Source organism: Rhinolophus hipposideros (genome assembly GCF_964194185.1).
Source record: "Rhinolophus hipposideros genome assembly, chromosome: 23".
In the NCBI taxonomy this organism is placed as follows: domain Eukaryota; kingdom Metazoa; phylum Chordata; class Mammalia; order Chiroptera; family Rhinolophidae; genus Rhinolophus; species Rhinolophus hipposideros.
In genome coordinates this window covers 9,528,852-9,553,363 of record NC_138069.1, presented here as the reverse complement: position 1 = coordinate 9,553,363, position 24,512 = coordinate 9,528,852, and the positions used below count along the sequence as shown (strand labels likewise).

Genomic DNA, 24,512 nt, shown 5'->3' with positions numbered 1-24,512 from the left:
CTCATGTCTGGGCACCACATCCAACCCCCAATCCTCTCAGCCCCGCCACTTACTCCAGCCACTGTTGCAGTGACCAGTTCACACAGGTTTTGACCCTGGTGGTGCAACCTGACAGTGCCTCACCTCAGGCCTGCAAAATTACCTCTTGCTTTCTACCTTGGGACTCACGCATGTGCAACCTGAAAATGTGGGAAGTTGATCTCTATGGGCTGCCTTTGACAAATGCGGGGTGGGGGCCAATATATAAACGCTTCCCCCTTTTATCCAGGCTGCAGATGGTTTTGAGATGTATTTCATAAGGCTCTTCAGAAGTTTTGGCTGGCTGGAGCCGTGCCCTTGGCTCTGGCCAACCTGAAAATGCATCCTTGTAATGGGTCTCACTCCTTCCCTGTTTCCTCCCCCATCCTTTATTCCTGCACCCTGGAATCTTATTCCTAAACTCCCTAACTGCACAGAAGCATTGGTCTCAGGCTCTGCTTTCAGGGGAACCCAGGCTAAGACACTTGTCCAAGAAGGCTGGCTCAATCCAGTCAATTATTATAGAGTGTAGGTTTCTAGCACACTGGGATTAAATCTTAGCCTTAGAGACAATCACAAACCACTGTTAGAATTAACCCAAGGTGACACAGAGAAGTCAGGTGATGATGTGGTATGGCTCACCAAATTGTGGAAATAAACGTTGTTGCCGGTTGCTATTATTTAAAAAATCATTTTATTTATTGAAACATTTTCATTTCCAAGGCACTTCAGTAGCTTTCCCCAAGATATGGTTTTTTAACCAGGTGAAGTGTCTGCTTTATGAGTACCACGGTAACAATAAGAAAGAGAAGACAATTACACGGAATATAAAATATTTCCCAATGTCACACGACTGAAGTGAGCAACTCTGAAAGGCTGTGAACATGATTTAACTTTCTCCTTTGTAAATTTTTTCCATGATTAGGCATCACAAAAACAACACACACAACGACGTCAGCTTTGGCACTCAGAGAAGTGCTAGTGGCTAAGGCTGGTAACAAGTGGCAACTGCAGACCATAGCCAGAGTGATTATGGGTGGAAAAAATAAAAAGACACAAACCAGGAGGCCAAGGAACCAGACTTTCCTAAGTCGACTCTGAAGGGCAAATAACTTAAGGAGGAAAATACATAACAACAAATAAACAACGAACAAACAAAACACAGAATCCACATTATGGTTTTAAGAGAAGAGACACGTTTGCTCATCTTTCTTTCTCACTGACATACTTCCTTCAAACCATACATCGAAACCATTACAGCTAGGAGGTTTGAATCACGTGGCACGAAAGCAAGAATAGTAGGTTCAATGATGTGTTTGCTATGGGCCCAGACAAGCCCAGTGTTTCGATCAGATGTAAACACGTCTCCTCTCCCTGGTAGTCACACTGAGTGGTCCAGGAGCTCCCACATCAGTGCACTTGCCTATGCTCAGTACCTGCTCAGTACCCCTCCTGTTAATTACCTTCTGGGTTCCCCAGACCTTGGCTGTCCTGCTCTGGTGAAGCAACAATCCCACTTAATATCCTTGGTAGCTCACAAGGTGTGAGAAATCAAATTCCCTGTGAAATGATTTCTTTTCCTCTAAAGTGCACCATTAAAGAGAGGGGGGGAAAAGATTTCGGGTGTGGGGAGGGGTAAGATTAGACCTCCAGCTTTATCGGAGACCTTTTTAGGCCATCCGAAATTAAAATGTAAATTTATCAGATGCCTCTCATATTCTTCCAAATCTCACTGGTTCTAGTGAATCGTTAACTTCTTGGGAAGCGCACAGTCCATCACTGTATTAGTCAGGACTTCTCTGAAGTTGTCTGTCGGTGGTCACAGGGTCCCCTGAGGGAAGGCGGCACTCTAGGACCACGCGCAGCCTCTGTGGCCAGGTGCCCACCCACGAGCAGGCCAGACTCAAAGTCAACAGAATGAACAGCGAAGACCTTTGCCCCAAGGACTCAGTGCCTGCACCAGCTGTTCCAACAAGACGCAGTCTTTCCTCTTCACGTTCTCACTTGAGGTTGCTAGAAGGCTGTGCTTTTAAGGACCGTGGGGTTTTCTTCACCATCTTTTAACTCCCTTGAGTGGTTTGGAGTTTGCCTGTACTTGATTCTATAAAAATGAGCAAAACAAATGCTAGTAACAAATCTTAAAAAGACGTCTACCTGTCTTAAAGCAAACCCACCAAGCAAACCCAGAACTGAGATCTCGCGAAAGGGTGCAAAAGTTATACAGCAGATTCTGAAGTTTCTCCTCGTCTCTGCACTACCCCAGAGCCGCTGGTGCGTGGAGATGTACATGATGACACACTGGTCTGGGTCCGACCTAGAGGACAGAATGTAACCTCCTTGGCATTTCTAACCCTCTCATGGCTAAACGAGGCAGCGGCATTTGTGATGATTTGTGGGGCGTTCTCTGCCAGGCCCAGGCCCAGTGCACCACATTGTAAAGGAAGGAGGCCTCCTTACCCTTTGACCCTTAGCATCTGGTCAATGGTGTCTGGGAGGGGGGTGCCGAAGCTCTCTGGGAGGAACAAGGTAAGGATGGCTGTCAGGATGGTCAGACTTCCCATGAGAATGTAGGGCAGGAAGCGGTCGTAGGCCCCTAGGGCAAAGCAGACAGAGCCCCAAGCCGGGGTGCAGTTAGACCTGGTCTCTCTCCAACCCTCTGTGCTCCCAGGACTCTCCACAGGGGATCACCTGCCTCCTCAGCCTCCGCAGGTCCCACAGTCTGAGCTGCCAGATTGGAGCCTGGCACCTAGACAGATCTCAGAACCCAGACTTGGCACTGACATGCCCAGAGGTCCAGCAGTGCCCAAGGTGCAGGGGAGGGGAGGTGAGCCATGATTACTATTCCTATTTCCCAATTTTCCAAGGAACTCAAGATACTAATCCAGGGACCAGAATAGCTGCTCCACCTCCCCAGATGTGTCAGAACCCATCTGCCTACAGGCCAAACAAGGTGCTTCTGCTTGTCAGATCTATGTGGCATGCACACCACAGAGCATTCTGGGAACTCTCAAGGTGGATGCCACCCCTCCCCAAAGAGATGCCAGTGAGGGATATACAGGGCAATAGCAGTGGTCATGAGAAAATGATTTTGAAGGAGAGAAAACTGGTGCCGTTACAGAAAATGGCACAAGGGATCTTCACACAGGAGAAAAGCACTGTGTCACATGCTCCCAGTTACAGAAACTCTCAGTTCATCAGACCTCTTGAATGGACATCTTTGCCCTTCAGGTTCCTTTTAAATTCTGATTCCAAGAAGAGATTTCTCCACTCAGGTACACTGGCTCCCTAGGCCACCCGCCGTTCCTAGGACAAGGGAACTGTGTTCTCTGATGGAAGGCCCAAAACAGCAGCAAAACTCTCTCCTTTGCTCATCCCGTTCTAGCTGGTTGATAGGTTGTTTCCCATTTACACGTGAGTGCCCCCCCCACCACGCACCTGGACGAGAAACGTCTCCAGGCACAGATCCCAGCACAGCACAGATCCCATCTGCTGTGTGTGCTTGTTTTCCTGTTGCCAAGCCATCTCTGGCGCACAGTAAAGCTCACCAGTGCTTGCCCCCATCACTCCTGCGGGCCCTCCGCCCATGGGACCTACCAAGGTAAATGAAGTAGGGAGCCAGGATGCTGCCCAGGCGGGATGCCGTGGAGCTGACTCCCACGCCCATGTTTCGGACCACGGTAGGGTACAGCTCGGCTGTGTACACGTAGACCATGGAAAAGGCCGCCGTGACTCCAAACTTGCCCACCATCACCAGGACCGTAGCCAAATAATACAAGTCTGGAGAGGCAAAGGGAAGAAAGGAGGAGAAGGCACCAGCTCCAAGTACACTGCTACTGAGAGTTCTGTGTGTGGGTGGGTGTGTGTTGCCTGAAACAAATATACTTTCTCCTTTTTGGGGGGGTGGGGCACAGTTTCCATAACTTCTTATTGTGGGACAAGGGGCAACAGTACTCCAAGTTGATTACTGAGAGGAGGTGGGGACCTGCAGCTGTGTGAGGACATGCTCGTCTCCTCAGCCTACAGACCACCAGAGTGAGCCCCTCAATAGCCCAAATAAAGCTGCTTTCCAGGCCTGAAGTCATTACAGACAGTCGGTCAGGGCTCAGCTGGCACCCAGAGGCTCCTGCTGCAGGTGCCGCGGAACTCACTGATGACTTGGGGCTGAACGGGGACTTCATTCTAACTCGCTTCACATTTTGTTCTACTCAGACCTCAGCAATTCACAGACCAGCAGACCCTCAGAACCGATCCTCCGATCTATCCTGCTCTCTGGGCCGAGGAGGAGGTGCTGTGAGCGGCGCGGGAACCTCCACACACATTCCCGGGCTCCCTGCCACGCCACGGTGGAGGGCTGCTCCTGTGCAGTGTTGCCAGCCTCAGGCACCCACAATCGATCACCAGAGGCTCCCAAATCCGTGGGTACACTGACAACTCTAGGTGCCATGATAAGACCATGTACTGTGCTATGAATTGTTGAAAAAGGCTGCCTCCCCTCCCTGTGGGATACAAGGCGGTTTGACGAAGTCCTGTGAATGGCCTGTGAGACCCACTGTGACCTGGCCCCTCTGTTCTCCCTCTCTCCTCACACATGCCAGGCAGGCTCATTCCCTCTTCAGGGTCTGTGCCTTTGCTGTTTCCTTGGCTTGAAATGTTCTGCTCTTAAATTTTCTCATGGCTTTCTTTCACCATCACTTCCTCTATGTTTCTGCTCACGTGCCCCCTCTTCAGGGACACTGCCGTGACCACTGTGTAAACCAGATCACTACAGTCCTTTATTATTATAAAAGGTAATATAGTCTGCACTATATTAAGCCTTTATTTACTTGTTTGTTATCTGTCTTCTCAACTAGAGTGTGAGCTGCAGGAGGGTCTGGGGCTCTGTCCGACTTGTTTACTTCTGCACCATTGGCCCCAAGCTTAGTGCCAAGCCCACAGCAGGCACTGCCTAGCTATTTGTTGAATAAGTGACTAAGACAGGCCAGGTTAAGAAGTAATGGGGATGGCTGTCTTTTCTCCCGGTTTACTATACAGAGAAAACCAAATATGCACACACTAACTTGGATAGAGAGTAAATTTAACTGCGAGCTCCACCAGGCTGCTCTGCCCACTCCCCCCACACACCGGGCCAGTGTCTGGTCTCAGGAGACACTTTCTCTTGACTTTTTGGCCAAGAATGAAGATATGCAGGTGAGCTGTGAGAGAATGATTTTATTCTCTTTATAAACTGGAGGAGCCTGGTAGTAGAGACTGACTAACTCAGCAAAGACCTCAGACCACAGATGCACATGGTCCCTACCTGGGGGCACCAGCTGCACGAACAGGAGGACGCTGCCACCCAGGAAGAGGGCGGTGGCCATGGAATATCGCCGGGGCAGGTGCTGCAGAAGCAGCCAGGCCAATATGTACGCCGGGACTTCAACCACGGCCGAAAGGAAGCAGTTCACATAGACGTCCCCGTGCAAGTTAGGGGTATCAAGGGAGAGCCCGAAGTAGCCCACGGATATGGTCATCCTGAAACAGTGCAGAAGAAAGCTGGAGGAGCAGAATCCACGCGGGTGCCTCCCAACCTGGACAACTTTTCAAGTACAGTTATTGCAGGAAAGTCAAAACCATCTTTACAGGGCAGCAGATTTAACCCCGAGTCTTGCTTCTTACAACGAAAGATGACTTCCCCCAGCCCAGTGTAAACTCCGGGCCAGAACACTTTCAGAACACCACAAACAGCAAAAAGGCTTATATAATTCAGATAGACTTACACTGTTGGAAAAACAAACAAACCCAAATCCAACCTACCTTTCAGCTTTAAAAATCCTAAGCCGGAAGCTCTCACAAAGCCTACTTCCCTACTCTCTGGACCTCCCCAAACCCAGCAATTGCAGGAGCAACTGGAGAATGAGTCAGGAGGCAGATAGCAAGGGGAATGGGATAGGACTGGAGGGATAAGAAAAACTAAGGCATGATTATCAGGTCAAACATTTGGAGACAGAGCCCTAGCAGACCCTCTGTGGCAACCAGGCGGGAAGAGGCTGGCCAGAGGCAGCTGACTGTGCCGTGGTGCTCACGGACAGGAGAGGGAGCTCCCAATGGGGGGGTCACCACATCGTCTCTCAGCATGTCTCCCGGCCTGGTCCCTGTCCCCAGTGGGCATTCTCTCTGGCAAACCAGACCTTTGTGGGTCAGACTGGACTCATCTGCAGGTTGAAACTACAGCTGGTATAATCAGAGAAAGGGCACATGCAGAAGTTCTGGGGAATTCACAGCAGGAGCCCGTGTGAACCACAGAATGGTGACGCATCAGAGGCTGGCAGGTCTGTGGTGCAGACTGAATGCTGGCCCTGTCTGACGCCGGCTCCTGGGTGGCATACTGCCCTGAGGGCTCCTGGGCCATTCCTTGGAAATGGGTGACTCATAAACCCCAGTGAGCAAAATAGGTGGCTGTCCCAAGGCTGGCTGACTCTAGTAAAAGGGACTCTGAGATGAAGTCCGCCTTCCTCACCCAGGAGGACCAGGCAGTGGCCCGGAATCCCGAGGGTCTGGCCACTGAGCGAGCACTCTCCAGGCACTCGGATGTGTTCCCTCTCTCTGGTAACTCAGATCCCTGCTTGACAAACTTGGTGAAATGCCTCATTAGAAGGAAACTGACGAGGACACCTGGGCCATGGCACTACCTCCAGGACAGTCTCCGAACATCCCAGAGGGAGGGATCCTGCTTCCACATCGCCAGAAAGTACTCAGCAGCCTCTGTCACTGAAAGAACATGACATCTCCACTTAGAGCCTTCTCGAGGGCCTCACCTGTCTTCCTCAGTCACTGTCTGAGGCACAGGGGACAGGAACAACTACACTAGGGCCAGAGTGAGCAAGGATTCACCTCAGGACCTGGAGGGATTCCCAAAGATCCCTTATTTCCCAAAAACAAGCCCACGCAGAGGTTTTCATTCTCCTTTTCTGAGATTCCGTCAAGTTAAGAATTGTGACATGTTCATTTCTTTGATCGCAAGGCACAGCTCTTCGCTCTCTGATCACACAGGCTTTCTGTTTTGGTCTGAGACATATCTGCCAGCGAGAGGCATGAGAACCACTGCCATGGGCTTTGTCTGGAAGCCTCGGCAGGTCTCCATTACGCACCACAGAATTATGGACATGATGGTGACCATTCGGATGTTGCGGCTTCGGAGCAGATCCAAAATGCTGTGGGACTGCTGCTTCTGGGACCTTAGGTCTTGCAGCTGCAGGAACGATAGGACAAGGGCACAGGAGGGAGAGAAGGTCGGAGACTCAGAGACCCAATAACATACCTGGAACCCTGGCATCTGAGCTTTCTGTGTCTGTGAGTTGGGGAGTGCTTTGTTTCTTTCTTGAAAAGAAGAGTAAGTGGAATGACTGTATCTTAGCCAGTGGAAGGCTTCCCCAGGCTTTGTCCATAGCAAATTAGTGAACAAAAATGAGGAGGCAGAATAGGTGACCAGTCCCTCAGGCGACACAGCCAAGGCGGAGGCACCACCCCCGGCCTCCATCAGTGGCCACGTTCCAGGGAGGCCTCTGAGCATTCCTTCCCAAGGCTGGATCCCTGCCCTCTGGGTCAGAGAGAAACTGGCCATGTAGTTTATTGATCTGATATTTTAAAAGAGTTAATGTTTCCAGTCTTTATACCATGTCATTACTGGTCTACTTCCAAAACCAAAAAAATTTCAAATAGCAAAACAGGAAAATTGACCTCAGCTTCACCCAAAGTAACTTCCTATGAAAGTCAGCACAGCCAAGGTCATTAATAAACCACACGTCTAAACACACTGATGTTGCTTTCTTAAGCAAACCCAGCTTTGGAGCTTGTTTTTCCCAAGTTAGCAGTTCAACAAAAGGTCAACTTTTGACTTAATGTATCCCCTGAAATAGCCTCATTTCCTCAGGGGTGCCAGTGGGCCTTATGGGATCACCCAGACTGACCCTCACTGAAAAGCCACCAAAGCTACCTCACTTAAAAGCCGTCTCTGCCATCTACTCCTGCCCTGACCTTCGTACACCAGAGCCCTTTCCAATCCGTGCTGAGAGTGGTTGCTTGTCACTTAACTATGAGGCTGGCAGGGCTGGCAGCAGCTAGTGGCTTCTCTGGGGCCTATAATAACTGGCCTCTCTTTCCCAAGCCCCAGGCCTGCATGTTGAGTCCTGAGTGTCTCTAACATGCCTTCCACGCACACTGCGGCAGGACTGCTGGTAGCTGTTCTCACAGCCAGTCCCATCTTCCTGTCAGAGCAGACGCACATCCCACAACCCTGTCAGCAAGTGCAATGTCCAACCTCTTTTATAGTCATGAGACTGAAGAGAACTGCCTGCTGAGAGGGTGGAAGGAGAGAGAACAAGGAGAAGCGACACACAGGAATGAAGCAAAGCCAGGAAATCCCTCATGGCGAGAGAATAGGGTCTGCAGGGAGGGTTGGGTCGGGGTAGGACAAAGGGGCAGATATCAAAAAGGACCTGGCTGCAAGATCATGCAGTAAACAGCTAACCACTGGCGGGCGGAGGGAGAAGAAACACAACTAACTCCAAGTTTCGTTTGGCTTCAAATTTTTGTATTATTTTTTTACAATCAGAAACTACGTAAGTATAAGAAATAATTATTTTCCAAAATGCCAACTTCATGAAAGGCCCATTACTCACAGAGTATTTATTATTAAAAGTAATGGTTAGACTATATGATTATCTAGAAAAGATGTATATCACGTATGAAAACTTAAAACCCACGGGAAAAGTGGAGAGACTGAGGCGGTCGGAACCTTCTCCTCAAGCTTCTGAATTTTAACAGGGCCTGCCGTGGGGGCAGCAGGGCTGGGCAAGGAGGACTGGGGTCCTGCGTGAAGGGAGGGCTTCTGGCCTTTGTTGTGCTTCCCTCAAATCATGGTCACCAAGACCCTCCCACCAGCTCCCATGTAGCGCTTACCTCACTTGGTTCAAAGAGGGTCGAGGGTGCGACGATGCCATTGATTTTGGCAGCCCGGTGGATGATCATCTCTGCCTCTTTAAATCGTCCCTGAGAGATGAGCCATCGGGGGGACTCAGGGATGAACCTGCAGTATAAGGAGCAACGCCCTGAGGTTTTCCTGCCCAACAGCCCAGGAGGAGCTTAAGTAGAGGTGGGAAATGGGGTTTCAGAATCAAGCTAGGTTTAGGGAATATTTGGGGTTTCCAAGACAGAAGCAGAGATGGTCCATACTACAGCCAGTAATGACCTAAAGAGTGAGCTTTTCAGTACTGGAGTGCACAAAATTTGGAGGGACCGGCACTCAGCACTCCATGGGGCTCCTCCACAGGCTGGCCACCTCCCTTTCTGAAGAGCAGTAGTGCCACCTGCTGGACACTAAGGAGACCGGTGCTAGACGGCGCCTGAAGCCTGGCTTCCACTGTGGGCTCAGACCAGCCTAGACCCTTGCCGGGCTGCACTTCCCTGCTTGTCTATGGCATCCACAGAAGCTTCTACACTGGTCTCTTAGCCTCTAGTTTTTCCTCACCCCCCATGGATTCATTCAATTGACCTGTTAGACTCTCTACCTATGCTTATTAAAGCACCGAGGTGCTTTGGGATGTTGTAGATCTTACTTTCTACCTCACTAGGTAGCCCCTGCCCTTCAGTCATGACCAGGACCCAACCTGTGCTCTGTATCCTCTCCCACTATGCTCTGAAATGTCTCAGCAACACGTGGGAGCCATGCTCTCACCATCCCTGCCTCAACCCCTCTGCTGTGCTCCCTGTCTCAGTGTGAGACAGCCTTCCTGTCCGCCTGTGCAACTCCTCGGTCTTGGAGGCTCAGATGGAGCCTCGCCTCCTCCGTGCTGCTCCCCTGAGGACTCTCGCTTGCACTGCTCTCCCTCTTCTTCCAGTGCCTGTGGCTGAGGCCTTGGCAACATGCAGCCAAAAGCAGGGCCTATGTTGTCCTGTCCTATGTTGTCCTGTCCTGTGGTCTTATAATTTCCTGGAGGTCATGCAGGACTCCATCATCTTGCACTACTGATTCTTCCTTTCCCTGGACTCCAATCTATCCAGCCCAGGGCTGAGAACAAGTCTGTTGATCTCTTGAGACTTTGTTTGGTTCTGGCTTTTCTGAGTATGGAGAAAACATTCTGAGACAACTTATAAATATTTATACTTCCGGTCTCTGGGAGCCCAAACAAGGATTTGTGAGTTGCTCCTGTCCCCTAGTGAAGGCCCAAAAGAAGACATCCTGCCCGTGGCCACCTCTGGGCACAAGGCCACACTCACCACCAGAGCGCCGCGCACAGCACCCCGGGCACCGTCAGCGCCAGAAGCAGCTTCCGCCAGTCTCTGATGAAGTAAGCAAACAGTGGCAGCAGCATGTAGCCAACTGCATAAAATATGCACACTCCTAACGTAGAGAATATAATACGCACTGACTTGCCAAGGATTTCTGTTCCTGTTCAAAACAAGGGAGGAGTATTAGCATTTTAGTTTAGGTGATTTCCTTATTAATCTTCTCTTGTATAATTTTCAACATAAAGACACGAAAGCAGCTAGAATTATCTCTTACGTTCCCAAGCCCTAGAGCGGGATGGGATTCTGAACCCAATCCTGTCTGACCGTCTGCTTGGTGCCTCAGGGAAACCCTCGCAGGCTCCTCAGCGACAGTTCTCGCATCCCAAACTTCATCGCTTCCCAAAGCCATACGCTAAAGATGCCATGTTAGGCCTCAAAATTTAATCCTCACATGAGGAAGAATTCATTAAAGGGGAAGTCATTACTAAGGCTGCACATGCTGACTGTTAAACTTTAAGGGGAAAAAAGTATGTTAAGTGTGAAAAGAAAGACGTAATCCTTTCAACAATACAGCCCAAGGAAGCCAAAGACCAATAAGCTAGAGTTAGAGTCCTCCAAACAGTGAGACTGGCAATGTTTCAGTGAGAACAGGCCAAAGGCCTGCAGTGTGAACTCTGAATGCCAACCCCAAAGCTCACATGACCAAAGCCCACGCCTAGCAATTCACTCTTGCCAGTCGACTTCACTGGCCACAACGTTTTGCAGAAGAGGCAGTTTTCTTCCTTGGTGAGCCTGCCAATCTTGCCAGGCTTGTTCTTTATGTCATACTTCCCTCTTTCCTTAACTACCTCAGCCCTGGGCAGTGGCAGCCCTTTTTTTGATAGATGATCTTGGGTGAGTTCTAGTACAATGGTCATGAAGTACTAATGCGACCTCAGAGGCCAGAAAAGGCCTGGAATGCAGCAGTCAGGCTATGGTGCTGCTGGGGACCCAAGGCTGAGCCTTGATGCACTCAGTTTCCCTGACTGCAAACTGGGTTCTCCAAGAAGCCCTGCTCAGCGTTGCTAGAGGCCACTTTCCCTCGAGGGGTATCAGAGCTGTCTCCAGAAAGTGAGTAGAGAGGATGGTGAAACACAGCGTCAAGTGCTCAATTCCGACGTGATGGCCATACCCAAGACAAATGCTGCCACATAGTTGGAGATCTGGCCCATGCCTACAAGGATGAACAGCACGGTGAACATCTCGAAGTTCTTGGAGAAGACCTGCAGGAAGCTGAAGCCCGTCTGCATGCCCATGGTCACAAACAGCACGTTCTTCCGACCAAACCTGGGAAGGAAAGGGGAGTGACACAAGCAGTGGGGAGAAGACGGCAGGAATGGGCTCCACCAAGAGGGGCTTTCCCCAGAGCCACTCAGGTAGGGGTCACAGACAGTGCAGGCAGGACCCCGGGTGCAGGGAACGTCCCAGTCTCCCAGCGCCTATGCTGTAACACCCCAGCCCACTCCTCAGGACCAATGTGTGGCACAGGCACCAGCGGTGCCGAAAACGCAGTGCCACAATTATGATGATGATTACCAAGGATTGTGACACATTTATTATGTGTAAATCTATACACACATAATGTATGTTCTTTTTAAAAAGAGGGTGATGGAGAAACAATTCATTATAAATGAAATCTGGTAAATAACGGGAAAGAAACACTTGTCCTGACTTTCCTATGTAAACTATGTGAACAGTAATGAATCATAGATGAGGGGAAGTATCATTTTATAAAAGTCTGACAGCTACGGAATTAAAAAGAAGGGATCAAATTAGACTATCACCATTTTACAACCCCCAGTGAATGAACAGACATGGGCATTGTATTTCTATGACTGTTTAACATCATAAAAAGAGACAATTGAACATTGCATGAATTCTATAGTCTTGCCAAAGGGACTGAACCTGGATCTGATCAAGTCTCTAGATCCAGCTGCCAATTTGCAAGAAATGCAGAGAAAAGAGGAATATGCTGAACTGTACCGTGAGTATGCAATCAGCCAAATCTACTCTGGGAAACTCAACAAGTGGAACAGCCCAGGGTTCTTCAAAAAATCAACTGTAAGGCAAAGGAAGGGATGGAAGGAGAGTCCCTAGATTAAGTAGATGAAGACATATCAAATTGTTTTTAAGTGGGCAACGCTAAATTTGTGTTTAAGGATGCACATTTGAATGATGAAACTACAAAAAACCCCACAAGGAAGTAATTATTGTAAAAGGCTAGTGGTTACTTCTGGGGGAGGGCTTCTTGGTGGCGAGCAAAGTTCTATTTCTTGACTTGGTGGTAGTTATGAGGTTATTTCCCTGGAATAAGTCATCAAGTCACACATTGGTTCTGTGTGGTTTTCTTACTTTTGTTCATTTTTAAATTTAAAAAATGTTGGTTTTGGGGCGGCCAGTTAGCTCAGTTGGTTAGAACATGGTGTTAATAACACCGAGGTTGCCGGTTCGGTTCCCACATGGGCCACTGTGAGCAGTGCCCTCCTTTAAAAAAAAGTTGTGTTTTTTTGTTTGTTTGTTTTTAAAGACAGCGCCACTGGCAGGTCAACCATCAGATTCGGCCCGAGTTGGCCCAGAGCAGGCTGACGACACCCCTTTTCAATCAGTGAATGTTTGTTTGAACATCTGTTATATACCAGGCAATAGGGGTATATCTGAATAAAAAAAGACACTGTTTCTGCCCTCAGGGACCTTATAGTCTATAGGTGGTGAGGCAGACGGTAATCACGCTTAGTCCAACAACCACACTACTGAATGTACAGTTACACACTGAAACAAGTGCACTGAAGGATCAGCACGCAGATCTGTAAGCGACACAACGAGGGAACCTACCCCGGACGGGGGACGCGGGCATTCAGGGAGGGTCTCCCTGATGATGGGACACTGACATGAGGCCCCAAAGAAGAGCAGTTGTTGACAATGGGAAATACGGACAAGGACTACGTTTTCAATATTCACAGGATAGTGGGGAGACCAACATTAATGAGGACATATGAGGACAATTTCTGATAGGTGCTATGAAGGAAAGACACAAAAGACCCTGAGTTACCCTCTGGTAACAGGAGGACACGAGGGCGGGGTGCGGAATGCTTCAGATTGAGAAGAGCACACACAACTGTGGCTGGAGTGGCATGACGAACGCGACGGGACAGAACAGAACGACTGGTGCCAGTTATTCACAAGGAGACTGCAGAGGTGGGCGGAGCCACACTACACGGGGGACTTGTGGCCATGATCATGAGTGTGCTGCTTCTACTCACTGTAACATGTTTGTGTGTTTTGTCTTTTTGGGTGCTGCTGGCATCTAGTAGGTAGAGGCCAGAGATGTTCTAGACATCCTAAAATGCTCAGGATAGCTCCTTACAACAAAGAATTCTCTGGCTCAAATGTCGATAGGGTCAAGGTTGGGAAACCCTGGTCTAGAAGGAGCCTCTGACTCCCACTGCATTTTCTTGTTACAGAGCACCCTACATGCCATCCAAGGGTGGTCCCTTACTGCAGGCAGATGGCTGTAACCTCTATCCCCGCCTTCCTCGCCCAAGGCCTCCCTGGGACGGTGGGAGAGAAAAAGACCCAGGGGAATGCTTTCATAGCACCAGTCCTTGGCAGTCCAGAATGGGGCTAGAAACACTCACTTTGAAACTCTGTCAACAAAACATCAAACACACACATGCCTACAATACCAGGAAACATCAGTCTACTTCTTCCCAGGGTTGTGCTTCTTGTAATTCACGCACTTAAAAGTAACTTAATATTATGTCAGATAAAAGGCTTTGACAATCCAGGATTATTTTATTAATCTTGAATTTCAGCCTTATTTATATTCCAGAAAGAAGGTTGAGTCTCTGTCTGATATAAAAAGTTACTGCTGGTATACTAGACAACAAGTTGAGGGCATAAATCTACTGCTCTCAGGTAAGTTGTTTGGCTTGGGTTTTTGAACTGGCGTACTTAGATGTAATGAGATGAGAAACTGTCCACCCTACAGAGCCTTGGGCCTCCCGTGGGGGTGCAAACAAGCTTGAGGGGTGGCTTCACAGTGTGAAGGCAGGGGACACAGCCAGAACAGCCACACTTCCAGCTATATTTCATTTACTGAATTCTAATGATCCTACTTAAAAGAAGTAGTTCGCTGACAAGATTTTTTAAGTTTTGAAAAACACTGTACTAGCCCTTCTGAAGACTCAGGTGGTCCTTAACATATTCATTAAATTTCCTTCGTTGCCTTGGAAGCAGGTCTTTTGGGAACACTTCCCTCAGGTAACTGCGTGTTACGTGGTAACCGGGTTCTCAGGCTCGCCCACAAACCTACCTAACCCATGACACAGTTGACCCAGAAAAATGTACTGAGTTTCAACTTTGCACTTGGGGTAACTCCTCCTTGCTTTTCAGATCGAAGTCTCACTACTCATCCCCGAGAGAAGGGATTTCCCACCATCCCACTGGAGGGCCTCTGAGCTCAGTCCCGGGCAACCCCTCTTCTCACTGTACACTCTTCCCAGGCAAGCTCATCCATGTTTGGGGTTGTGATGAGGAGTCTATGAGCTGACAAGTCCCAAATGTGTTTCTCCAGCCCACACCTCTCAGAGCACCGTATCCATACTATCCAACTGCACATTCACCTCCTCCACTTAGGCATCTCCTATCATCCCGGACTCAGTAGGTTCAAACTCAACTCACCATCTTCTTCTGCAAACACGGTCCTCTTCCAGAGCGCTTTGTCAGAGAAGGGTATCATCACCTACCGGTTGTCCAGGTTGCAAACCTTCCTTTCCTCACTCCCCCATCCACCCCACAGCCAAGTCCTGTTGGCCTGCCCTCCTACCACTTCTCTCCGTTTCCACCACACTCAGCCAAGCCCAGGCCACCACCATGTCCTGCATAAATTACGGTGCTCACCTCTGAATTGGTCTCTCCACAACCCCTCTTCTTCGTTTCAATCCTTTCTCCACAAAGGTATCAAATAATCTTTTCAAAATTGTAAATCTGATTATGTCACACTTCCACTTCAAAAAACTCTCAATGGTTCCCCACTGCTCTGTGACTACAGCCCAACTCCTGCCATCTGCTAAGCCACCCGCTCTTCTGCTTGGCCTCTGCCTGCCTCCCCACCTCGTCTCTATACCATCTCTCCACCACAGGGGACTCTGTTCTAGTTCCTAATGTGTGCTACGCCTCTTCTTGAGTCTAGACTTAAGGACATGCTGCTCTCTGTGCCCAGAACGCTCTTTCCTCTCCCCACCCCCTAATGGCTAATTTCTCCTCACCTTTCAACTCCCAGCACTCTTCACCTTCTCAGGGCAGCCTCTCCCGGCCCCCTTGGTCAAAGCCTCTCTTAGCAGCCTGCATGTTTCTGCCTCACCAAGGATGGCAAGTGCTTCCCTCAATTAGTTGTTTAATACCTCCTGCCTTGCTTGAAGGTACGGTCTAGAAGAGCAGAGCCTAGAACAGCAGTCCATACAAAACAGAGGATCAACACTCTCTGGGCCCAAACCCTCGCTCTGCCACGTGCCAGCTGTGTGACTCTGCGCAAGTCATTTAACTCCTCTGGTTTCATTTTCCCCATCTGTGAAATGAGAATACTAATACTTCCTACTTCATAGGGTTATGAAGATTAACTTATTATTGTTATTTAATTTGCACAGTGCTTATGAGTGTCTGGCACAGAGTAGGTGCTATGTGTTTGTTAAATAAATGTCAGTAATCAGCGGGTGCTTGTTGCTAGATTAAGGATCTGGGGAAGCACAGGCCTTTCCCGGAAGGGGCAAGTGTCTCAGCTAATCGTGATCGTGGCCCACTGAACTCTAATGCTCACTGGTGACCGTGGGAGTTTGTCTCTTTTTTCAATCGCTAGATGACATTTTAGAAAAGACAAATTTAGTGAGAAATGGACTTCTCCAGTAAGGACAATAATCCATAGATATAAACGTGCCAAAACTTCACCCTGAATCTGTGCTACAGGATAAACGAGCCTTGTTCTAAAGGTAGAATGATAGTCTCATCCTGAACTTCTCTATTAGAGACCCCAACCAGCTGGGACAGCGCTGGGACTCCTCTCTACTGGGGGACGGTGTGACCAAGGACCTTGCTGAAGGCCGCTCCGCTCCCCAGAGGCTTCTCTGACAGACTCCAAACCTTGGGGGTAGGGAGATACAATATAACAGGCCCCTCTGAGAACTTCACTGAAACTATGGACCTTTCTCCAGAAAAAGGCTCACAGACCATCTCTAAAATTTTGCATACAATTTGCACAGGGAGTACTGAACTCCCTGAGTCATGAATGGACCTTGAGTTAAGAGCCTTTAAGATACACAAGTAACCTGCTTATAGGTCAAAACAGCCCATTTCCTGCTTGTTGTGGAGTAAAGGCCATATCCACAGGCATCTTAGCTAAGGGGCATCAGCCCTGTGGACACAAGACTTCTGTCCAGGATGCCACTACTGATTAGCGAGACTTCCTCTCACCTTGTAGAGAAAGCAATGGCTTTGGGAAGAGGCGGGTACTCCTTAGATCTGCAAAACAGTTTCCGTTCACGTGTGTGGTGTCTACTTCTCCCCTGCTCGGGGACTCACCTTGGGAAAGCCCGGCTGGTGCAGAAGTGAATCCTGACATATTTCTTGGTCAAATCCAATTGATCCAGCATGGATACATTCAGCTCAGCAAGAACTGTGGAGGGGAGGCTGTTGGCTCTTTACTAGGTGCAGAGTTTGTAGATTAGGCTTCCCCTTCTTTTAAAACACAAAGCCCTGGGCTAAAGAACGCTACCCTTTGATGTCAAGGGCCAGGCACACCCACACACACGCTCCTTGCTCACTGCTGGGTCCCCTGCAGCTGCAGGAGGTAGACCCCCCTCTTACCTGTCCGAGAGCTGCCCCGAAATGAAGGAGCCCACCAGCACACCCCCGAAAAACAAGGAGGTCGTGAGCGGGGCCTTCCAGTCGTCCTCACACACCAGGTTCCACTGCAAGAGGAGCAAAGGGACGTATCACTCACTTCTTTTTAAAAGTGTTTGAAATGTAGGCTTCTCAGGAAATGCAATCAGAACTCCTGCATCTCTGTCCCCTCTGCTTCCAGAGCGCGCGAGTGTGGGAGCTCAGGCAGGAGACGGCGCTTCTGGGCAGCCAACCGGAGAGCAGGTGCCCCCCAGGGATCGTGGGCTCCCTCCCCATTCAGTTTTTCACAGCTTTCAGCTCCATTGTTTTGCTTCCAATTTGAGGAGGTACTCGGCCCTCGTTCCACTCCAGGAGAAGGTGCGGCCTCCCATGGTCGCTCTGAAGAATCTGGGCAGAGCCCAGGGCTGTGGACGGGGCAGGGCACCCTTTCAGTGGGGTTCAGGCCAGTGGCAGGAATGGCACAGGAGTGGCTCTGGAGCAGGGTTCTGGGGCTCTAAGGGTCGAGGCATCCCTCAAGGGACCAAGGCCAGTGGGCCTGGGATACACCACGTGGATCTGCTCCTTCAGCTCCGCTCAGGTCTCCACCCTGGGCCTCTAGGTCCTTCTGGTGACATTTAGAGCTGGGATCCCTGATGGTGCGCTGACAACACCAGGCCCAGTTATAGCCAAGAGCTCTGAGCTGGGAGTCAAGAAACTGAGGTTTAGTTTCTATTCTACTGTTAACTGATTATCCAACCTCAGATAAGATCCCCCTCTCCACCCCGCATTGTGTCTTCATTTGTAAAGCAGGGGCTGGGGCAGGGAACCAGCTACACTGCTGGCGTCTCCCAGTACCCGATGTGCGGCTCCACTGATCGTTACCATGAATAGAGGTCTGCGGGCATATGGAAGCAGCTGAACACTTAGATGTGAGGTCGCCGAGCCTAACAAGGAGCTGAATGAAGGAAGACCAGCAAAACAGGAAGCTTGGTGGTTCCCAGAGAAACGTTTCCCAGAACAGAAAGAGGGCACTCAGCAGTGAGCGAGAGGGCCACCCTCTATCTAGGGAAGTCAGACCCTTGCTTGCCTGGCACCAGGCTGCTGGCTTGCCCTCTGGGCAGTCTGTGGGCTCCCTGGTAATACACAGAGGCGGGGGGGAGTGTGTGGCTTCCAAGGCTAGTGACAGCACGGGAAAACACAAGTCTGCTTCTTTGCCCTGCTGGGCAGTGTGTGCACACAGCCTCTGGGCACCTCAGTAGGGCTAGAGGGCAGCCCTTAGGCTGAGAATGGAGGTGGTCCCGGCCCCAGGGAACAGTGTAGGGTCTCCAACTCCTACATCCAGGGGAAGTCCAGACTAGCAGGAAGCCAGTATTTCGGAGCACCAAGGTCTGGATACTCAGGCGATGGCAGCCTTCCCACCTCCGCAGCCTCAGGGGTGGCAGCACCCAGACACCATCTCTTAAGAGGGTACGTGCTCCTAGGGCAGCCCCCATCCAGACTCGGCTGCTCAGGTCAGGACAGGAGTGGCAGGGGAGTCGGAGCCGGGGGATGAGGGCCTCGGTGACGGGTGCTGGCGCCTGCGTGTTAGGGAGGGTGTCAGGCAGAGCTTCAGGGCCGGGATCATGCGATCTGTTCTTGATCAGATGGAATCTGCTCTCAGCTAGCATGCATCACTTTTGTAGCAAAAGATTAAAGAAATGAATAGTCAGTAGCTGCTTCTCAACAGGTCTCTCATGAGGGCTGGGGACGAACACAGCTGAGCCAGACTAGAAATCCACAGGGGTGTCTGCAGGGAATTCTGGGGTGGGCCCTCCACCCCCATCAGGTCTCCCAATATAGGCTTCTGGAGAAATGTGGCCTGGAAGGGCCAGGTGCTACCTGAGAACAGGACAGGCTATGCTCTGCAGGAGACAAGGCGACGACAGTGCTCATCTTGGGAGAGGTCCCCGGAGCACGTCTCCAGCTCCCGCAGCCTCACCCCTGCCACCTGATTCAGTCTGTCCTTACTCCGGGCGAGGGGGGAAACTCCCTGGAGTGTCTGGGCTCTCTACCCACCACTGACAATTCTTAACAATTCTCAGGGCCTGGCTTTGGGCCCTCCAAAAGCAAACATGGGCTAACACTTCCTATTGGCCACAGGGGGCCTGTGTGTAGGGTCAGGAAAGGTAATAGATCTCAAAAAATAAACACAAGGGCAGGCATGGATTAAGTCCCACCCAGGCAACCCACCCACTTCCCTGTCAACCACCAGCTAGGCCGTAGTGGACTCCGGGACTTGGCCTGAATCTTCCTGAACAGGGTGGGATAAGAAGCCCACAGACTCCAGGTGATGTACCCCGGCTTGCTGTGTTTACAAAGGAATCTAGTGTTCCTACACTGAGCTCCTGGTTCCCCAGCCATGACTAAAGCAACTACAAACCAGCTCATCCATGTGTGGGATGAGCTGTAGTGGCTGATGACAACAGGTAGTAAAGTTAGAACAAAATGTGTGGGTTTAAGATCAGGTCATGAGTCATCATGACCACTTAGCTGGGTGAGTTGTGAAAGCGGAGGGTCCGAGGAAAAAATCTCGGAGCAACTCTGGCAGGGCGCCTAGACTTGCCATCTTTCCTGGTCAGAAGTGTACCTCTCTAGCGGTGATAGTTTTATGGACATACAAATCCACGAAAGCTTTTCAAATTGCACACTTTAGTTCTGTACAGTTTATTTCATGTCATTTATACTGCAATAAAGTCGTTAAAAATGTTAAGAGAGAGAAGTGTGTCTCTTGTACTCATTATGTAATTGGTGCTGCTTTTCAGTTCTGGGAAGTATAGAAATGATGCAGTTTCTTGGGACTAAATGTTCTTATCTGTGAGATGGCTGGAAGGGAAAAGAGATAGGGCTTATGCCCAGAGGGCAAAAGCTCTTCCCTGAGATGTACCCGGCCTGACTGCTTCAATGGTCAAACCACCTGTTACCGAATGCTATGTATTACTACACACATTTCATCCTGCCTCCTGCTGCAATCAATGGCAGATCCTGGTCCCACGGTTGTCAGGGCAAGGAGAAGTATCTGCTACCATATCCTGTACAATGCCTGGCAGTGCCCTGCAGAGAACAGGCTGAGTAGCTGTTTGATACACAGGTGAGTGAGTGAGTAAACAGATGAATAAAAGGGCTGTGAACCTTCAACACCTTTGGGCTTGGTCTTTCCGTTTGGCTGCCCAAAGCCCAGATGAACCCTGAACTTCAATCTCTAGGACAGATTTTCTTTGCTTCGTCAGTGCTTCCCTGTGTCAGCTGTCAGACCTTTGACCCAGGGTGTGAGTTCTCTGGCAGCTAGAGACGGGGTCAGTCTGACCACCCGGCCGGCTGGGTGTGCTATGACTGTGGTGCACAGGGGCTCCAGGGCCCAGCAAGCGGCTTCCCTGGTCTGCCGGGAGCTGCCAAGGCAGGGATGAGGGTCTGCGAGTCCCTTAAGGTAGAGAAGTCAGCGAAGGCACAGTGGTGAGGCACAAGCTCAAGGTCTGGGCGGACTCCCCACCCCAGAGTCAGCCCAGCCCACCTCCCTGGTTGACGTGGCCTTCCCTTCAGGTGCTGTGGGCTTGCGGACAACAGTGGGGACTCTCTTATCTTCCAAAATATCTACGCGTGAGGTAAGGCTGGTAGAAAAGCGAGGCCAGACCACGAGGCTTTCTAGGACAACAGGGAATGAGTCCGAGCGCTGCCAAGGGCTAGGGCAGGGGGCTTCTGGGAAACAGAGACAGGCTGGGGGCAAGGGGACACAGAGGATTGTCAGGTCTTAGCTGAACAGACACAGGTCATGGGTGGGTGTCAGAAGAGTTATAAGTTTCAAAACGAAACTTCCTGGCTACAGGCTGGGCTATGGAGACACCAACATGCAGGTGGCGTAGGCCGCCAGAGAAATTACCCAGGTTCCCAGAGGGGGGTGCAGTCCTGGGCCAAGAAGCACTCTGGAGCTGCATGGTGGGGTGGCTGATCCCCAACGCCAGGGATGACCGAGGAACCAGAGAAGGGCCAGGACAGATCCATGTGGGCCGCTAAACCATGCCTGAAACATGGGAGAACATCCCCCTTCACCTCCTAAGCAGTGTCCCATTCTTTCTACCAATCCTAGCACCTGGTGAGAGATCCACATGTGGGTAAGCCCCAGTCTGTGGGGGCAGGGTATTACATTTCCTTTAAAATATTCAGTCAATGCTTTTCAACCACCCCCACGTTTCACTTCTATGAATTAAACGGTCTTTTTCTTCTTCAGTTCTCAAACTTTAAAGAAGATTTCTTAAATGATTCATTAATACATTCAACAAAAATTTTCCTGAGTATCCCTTTCTGTATCCAACATCATGTCAAGACCCGTGGGAGATGCAAAGATGTAAATCTACCACTAATTTTTGTAGTACCTGTACACACCTTAACTTCAACAAAGTATCATACAGAAGACCTGAGGTTTTCTTCTGTTGGAAAACACATCTAGGAAATCAATACCAGTATACTTAGAAACACCTCTACCTACGACATGGGGTAGAGGGCAGGCCTGGGGACATTCTGCAGGCACGGGACTAACTGCAATGGTCAGCAGGCCAGGTCTGGGTTGAAAGAAAATGGGCCTGAGAAAAATGTTAATGCAACAGCTTCCAACAGTGCCTATTCACCTGAGAGGAACAAGCAGCCTTGAGTGTCAGGTCAGCCTTTCCAACATCCCCAAACAAAGGGCTAAGTAAAGTATTAATCTAGCCTCCCAGCAAAGACTGACAACCTGTTAGTAGGGGAAAGGGCACACAGCTCTTACGAAACTGCCAAGACAGTGAAATAAATAGACTAAATATAAAAAAGGAAAGACTGACACTGGCAGCAACATAGTTCAAGGACCCTTCCAAAAGGGCCAGCCTTTGGGAGCTCACAGTGCCACCGACATTTTCAGTGAAGCAAGAGCAGATGACTAGAACAAACTGCCAAGGGACCCTAGGGACCAGGGTAAAATCCAGAGATGCCATGCGCTTCTTCTGACATCATTGCCCCCCTGTTCCATGAGCAGCCAGAAGCAGAATTTGTAGGGACTCCTGTGTCATGGGGTACGGCTTCCCTCTACAGCCTCTGCCTGCAACCCGAGGGGCAGTCTCTGCTTTCACAATTCTCATTGTCTTCTAGAAAGGTGACCAGCTCTCTTGTGAGGCTAGCATCGAAGATTTGTGATGACTGGAAGTTTTGATTCTCTGTGGACTCTTGGGCCACAAAGCACAGTCAGCTACCTCTATTCAGTGTCTCTTTTGTTAACACCGCAGGACACTAGAATAATGTCACCAGCTGAGAGAGCCCCTGTGAACTCTGCCCTGCCACTAGGTTGTTTCTTGCTGTTCAAAACTTTGCACCTGCTGAGCTGAAAACCCCAGATTCACCCAGAAGCTTCCTCCTCCAGGAAGCCTTCCCTAATCTGCAAATCCCTGATCTGACACTCAGTGAACTTGGGGACCGTAGTGCTTTTCAAGGCGGGCTCTTTCACTGCCCTGCTTGTTCCGTTCCCCTGAAACTCCAGGGAGTTAGTGCCAGTGTCTGAATAAGATGCAAAGCACATCCACACTCATCCATTAACATCATGTCACATGTCCAGCTCTAATGACTGCGGGGTCACCAGGGAATAGACAAAGCCACCCAAAACAAAAAATCCAAGGGACTGGGGGATGAGAAACGCTTTCCCAAACATCCTACAAAACTACTTTAGTTATAACATTCCAGGTCAACAAGTCACCCTGAACGGATCTTCAGATGCATGGAGCCTAACAGGCTGATAACTAACCCTGAGTAAAAGGTAAACAATTCCTTAGAGGGTGTGATGAGACTGTCATTTTAGGGTGAGGGTAGCTGGAGAAGCAGTAACAGGAAAAAGGAGCAAGAAACCGTTTTGTACACATGCTTCCCAGAACTTTAAAAGTTCACAAAGGAGTATTTCTTTTTCTTTTTTTTCCTGAACAAATGCCAAGAGGCTGGAAGAAACATGGTGAGTCCTTAGACCCAAGCTCTGGCTCTGTTCCTTAACACTCTCACCCCAACTAGAGGAAGTCTTTGACCCACTTCCTCAGCGCCCGACAGTATCGTGACCATCAGGATGGGCGGCCAGCCTGACACCCGTGCAGTGAGGGGGAATGCTCTGGGTGGAAGGCACCGCGCTAGGCGTTCCAGAGCCACCTGGCTGGAGGATGAATGCCCATCACCAGTGTGTATCGAGCTGGGGGAATGACAGTGACAGCATCAATTCACACCTTGCGGGGGGCGGGGGGGGGCAGGTGGAGCGGTGGTGGTGAGCGGTGGTGTTGTGAAGCCAAAGGCTGCGGAGGTCGTCCTCACAGCCCGGTCCCCGGCCCCGGTCCGGGGCTGACACCCACCTCGGTCACGATGGTGGACAGGTAGACGTCCTGGCTGAACTCCCAGCCATCCAGGCAGCTCTCCTGCTCCAATCGCTCCAGGTCCACATCGCGCCCCGGCTCCAGCCCGAGCGCCGAGAAGTTGGAGATCGCCTCGAGCCGGTAGCGCCTGCAGCTGTGAGGCACCTCATGGCCGTCCTGCAGCCGCAGCGGGACACTGTGGTTGCGCCACGCGCTGCTCAGGTTCGCGGTGTCTGGCACCCGGCAGCGGTGCTCCGGCGTCCCCGTCAGGAACACGACTGACATGCCATTGAAGCCGTTGGGGATGATGCTGGCGCTGAGCAGGAAGAAGATGAGGCGCTGGAACGGCCCCCACTCGCCCAGGAAGGCGGTCACCTCGTCGTAGTCCCGCATGCCACCCTCAACAGCCCGAGGCGCGCGGCCCGGGCTGTAGGGACCCGGCGGCGCGCGGGGGCGGGGCGTGGGGCGCGGGGGCGGGGCGCGGCGGGCGTGCGCGCGTGCGCAGAGGGCCCCCGCCGCGGGCCAGCGCGAGGGACGGACTCGCGGTTGTCGGCCGACTGAGCAGGCCCGGGAGCTGCCGCCGCTACAGCGGCCCCGCCGCCGCCACCGGCCTTACATAGGGCGCGAGGCCGAGGAGGGTTCTGGGGTTGGACCGCAAGGCCCGCCCCGCCGCCCGCGGAGCGGCGCCCGCAGGGGCGGAGCTGGCGCCGCGCGTGACGGCGGGTGGGCTGTCCCGGCCTCTGCGAGCACCTGGGACTCGGTCCCGAGGCTCCGACCGGAGGAGCCCTGGCTGCCTTTCGGAAGACGGCGGGACTCGTAACCTCGGTGTCTGAGCCAAGCGGACCCAGGCGGAGCCCGGGGAAGGGACGCGTTGGCGATCGGGCCGCGAGGCCCAAGTCCAGTATTAAAAATACTGCCCCCATCTCACAG

The 24,512-nt window shown here is 50.9% G+C and overlaps 1 protein-coding gene across 5 annotated transcripts; it reads right to left on the bottom strand.

Annotated features, from left to right (window-relative positions):
• Positions 1–691: 691 nt before the first annotated feature.
• On the bottom strand, positions 692–24,194 carry SLC22A5 (solute carrier family 22 member 5). 5 transcript variants are annotated; one of them, XM_081035784.1, is made up of 11 exons: positions 23,583–24,000; positions 17,182–17,285; positions 16,897–17,004; positions 11,443–11,610; positions 10,273–10,335; positions 8,956–9,082; positions 7,146–7,246; positions 5,315–5,529; positions 3,613–3,795; positions 2,476–2,611; positions 692–2,119 (listed from the first exon to the last, which is right to left on the bottom strand). In XM_081035784.1, exons 1-11 carry the CDS (start codon positions 23,973–23,975, stop codon positions 2,032–2,034), a joined length of 1,686 nt encoding a protein of 561 aa, XP_080891910.1. In that variant the 5' UTR covers positions 23,976–24,000; the 3' UTR covers positions 692–2,031. The 5 variants fall into 5 exon arrangements, with proteins under 5 accessions (XP_080891910.1, XP_080891909.1, XP_080891911.1 ...); XM_081035783.1 differs by having other exon boundaries at positions 10,273–10,444; positions 11,456–11,610; XM_081035785.1 differs by lacking the exon at positions 16,897–17,004 and having other exon boundaries at positions 10,273–10,444; positions 11,456–11,610; positions 23,583–24,194.
• Between the last annotated feature and the right edge of the window lie 318 nt (positions 24,195–24,512).

Bases quoted from the DNA above. Each gene is read 5' to 3' on its own strand.
- SLC22A5 (XM_081035783.1), bottom strand. From the start codon at position 23,975: ATGCGGGACTACGACGAGGTGACCGCCTTCCTGGGCGAGTGGGGGCCG. The intron at 9,083-10,272 runs GTGAGTGTGGCC...CTTATACTGCAG, and splicing joins CTGTGCGCGGCGCTCTGGTG to GTTCATCCCTGAGTCCCCCC. The intron at 2,120-2,475 runs GTAAGGAGGCCT...TCATTTTTATAG, and splicing joins CAGATGCTAAGGGTCAAAGG to AATCAAGTACAGGCAAACTC.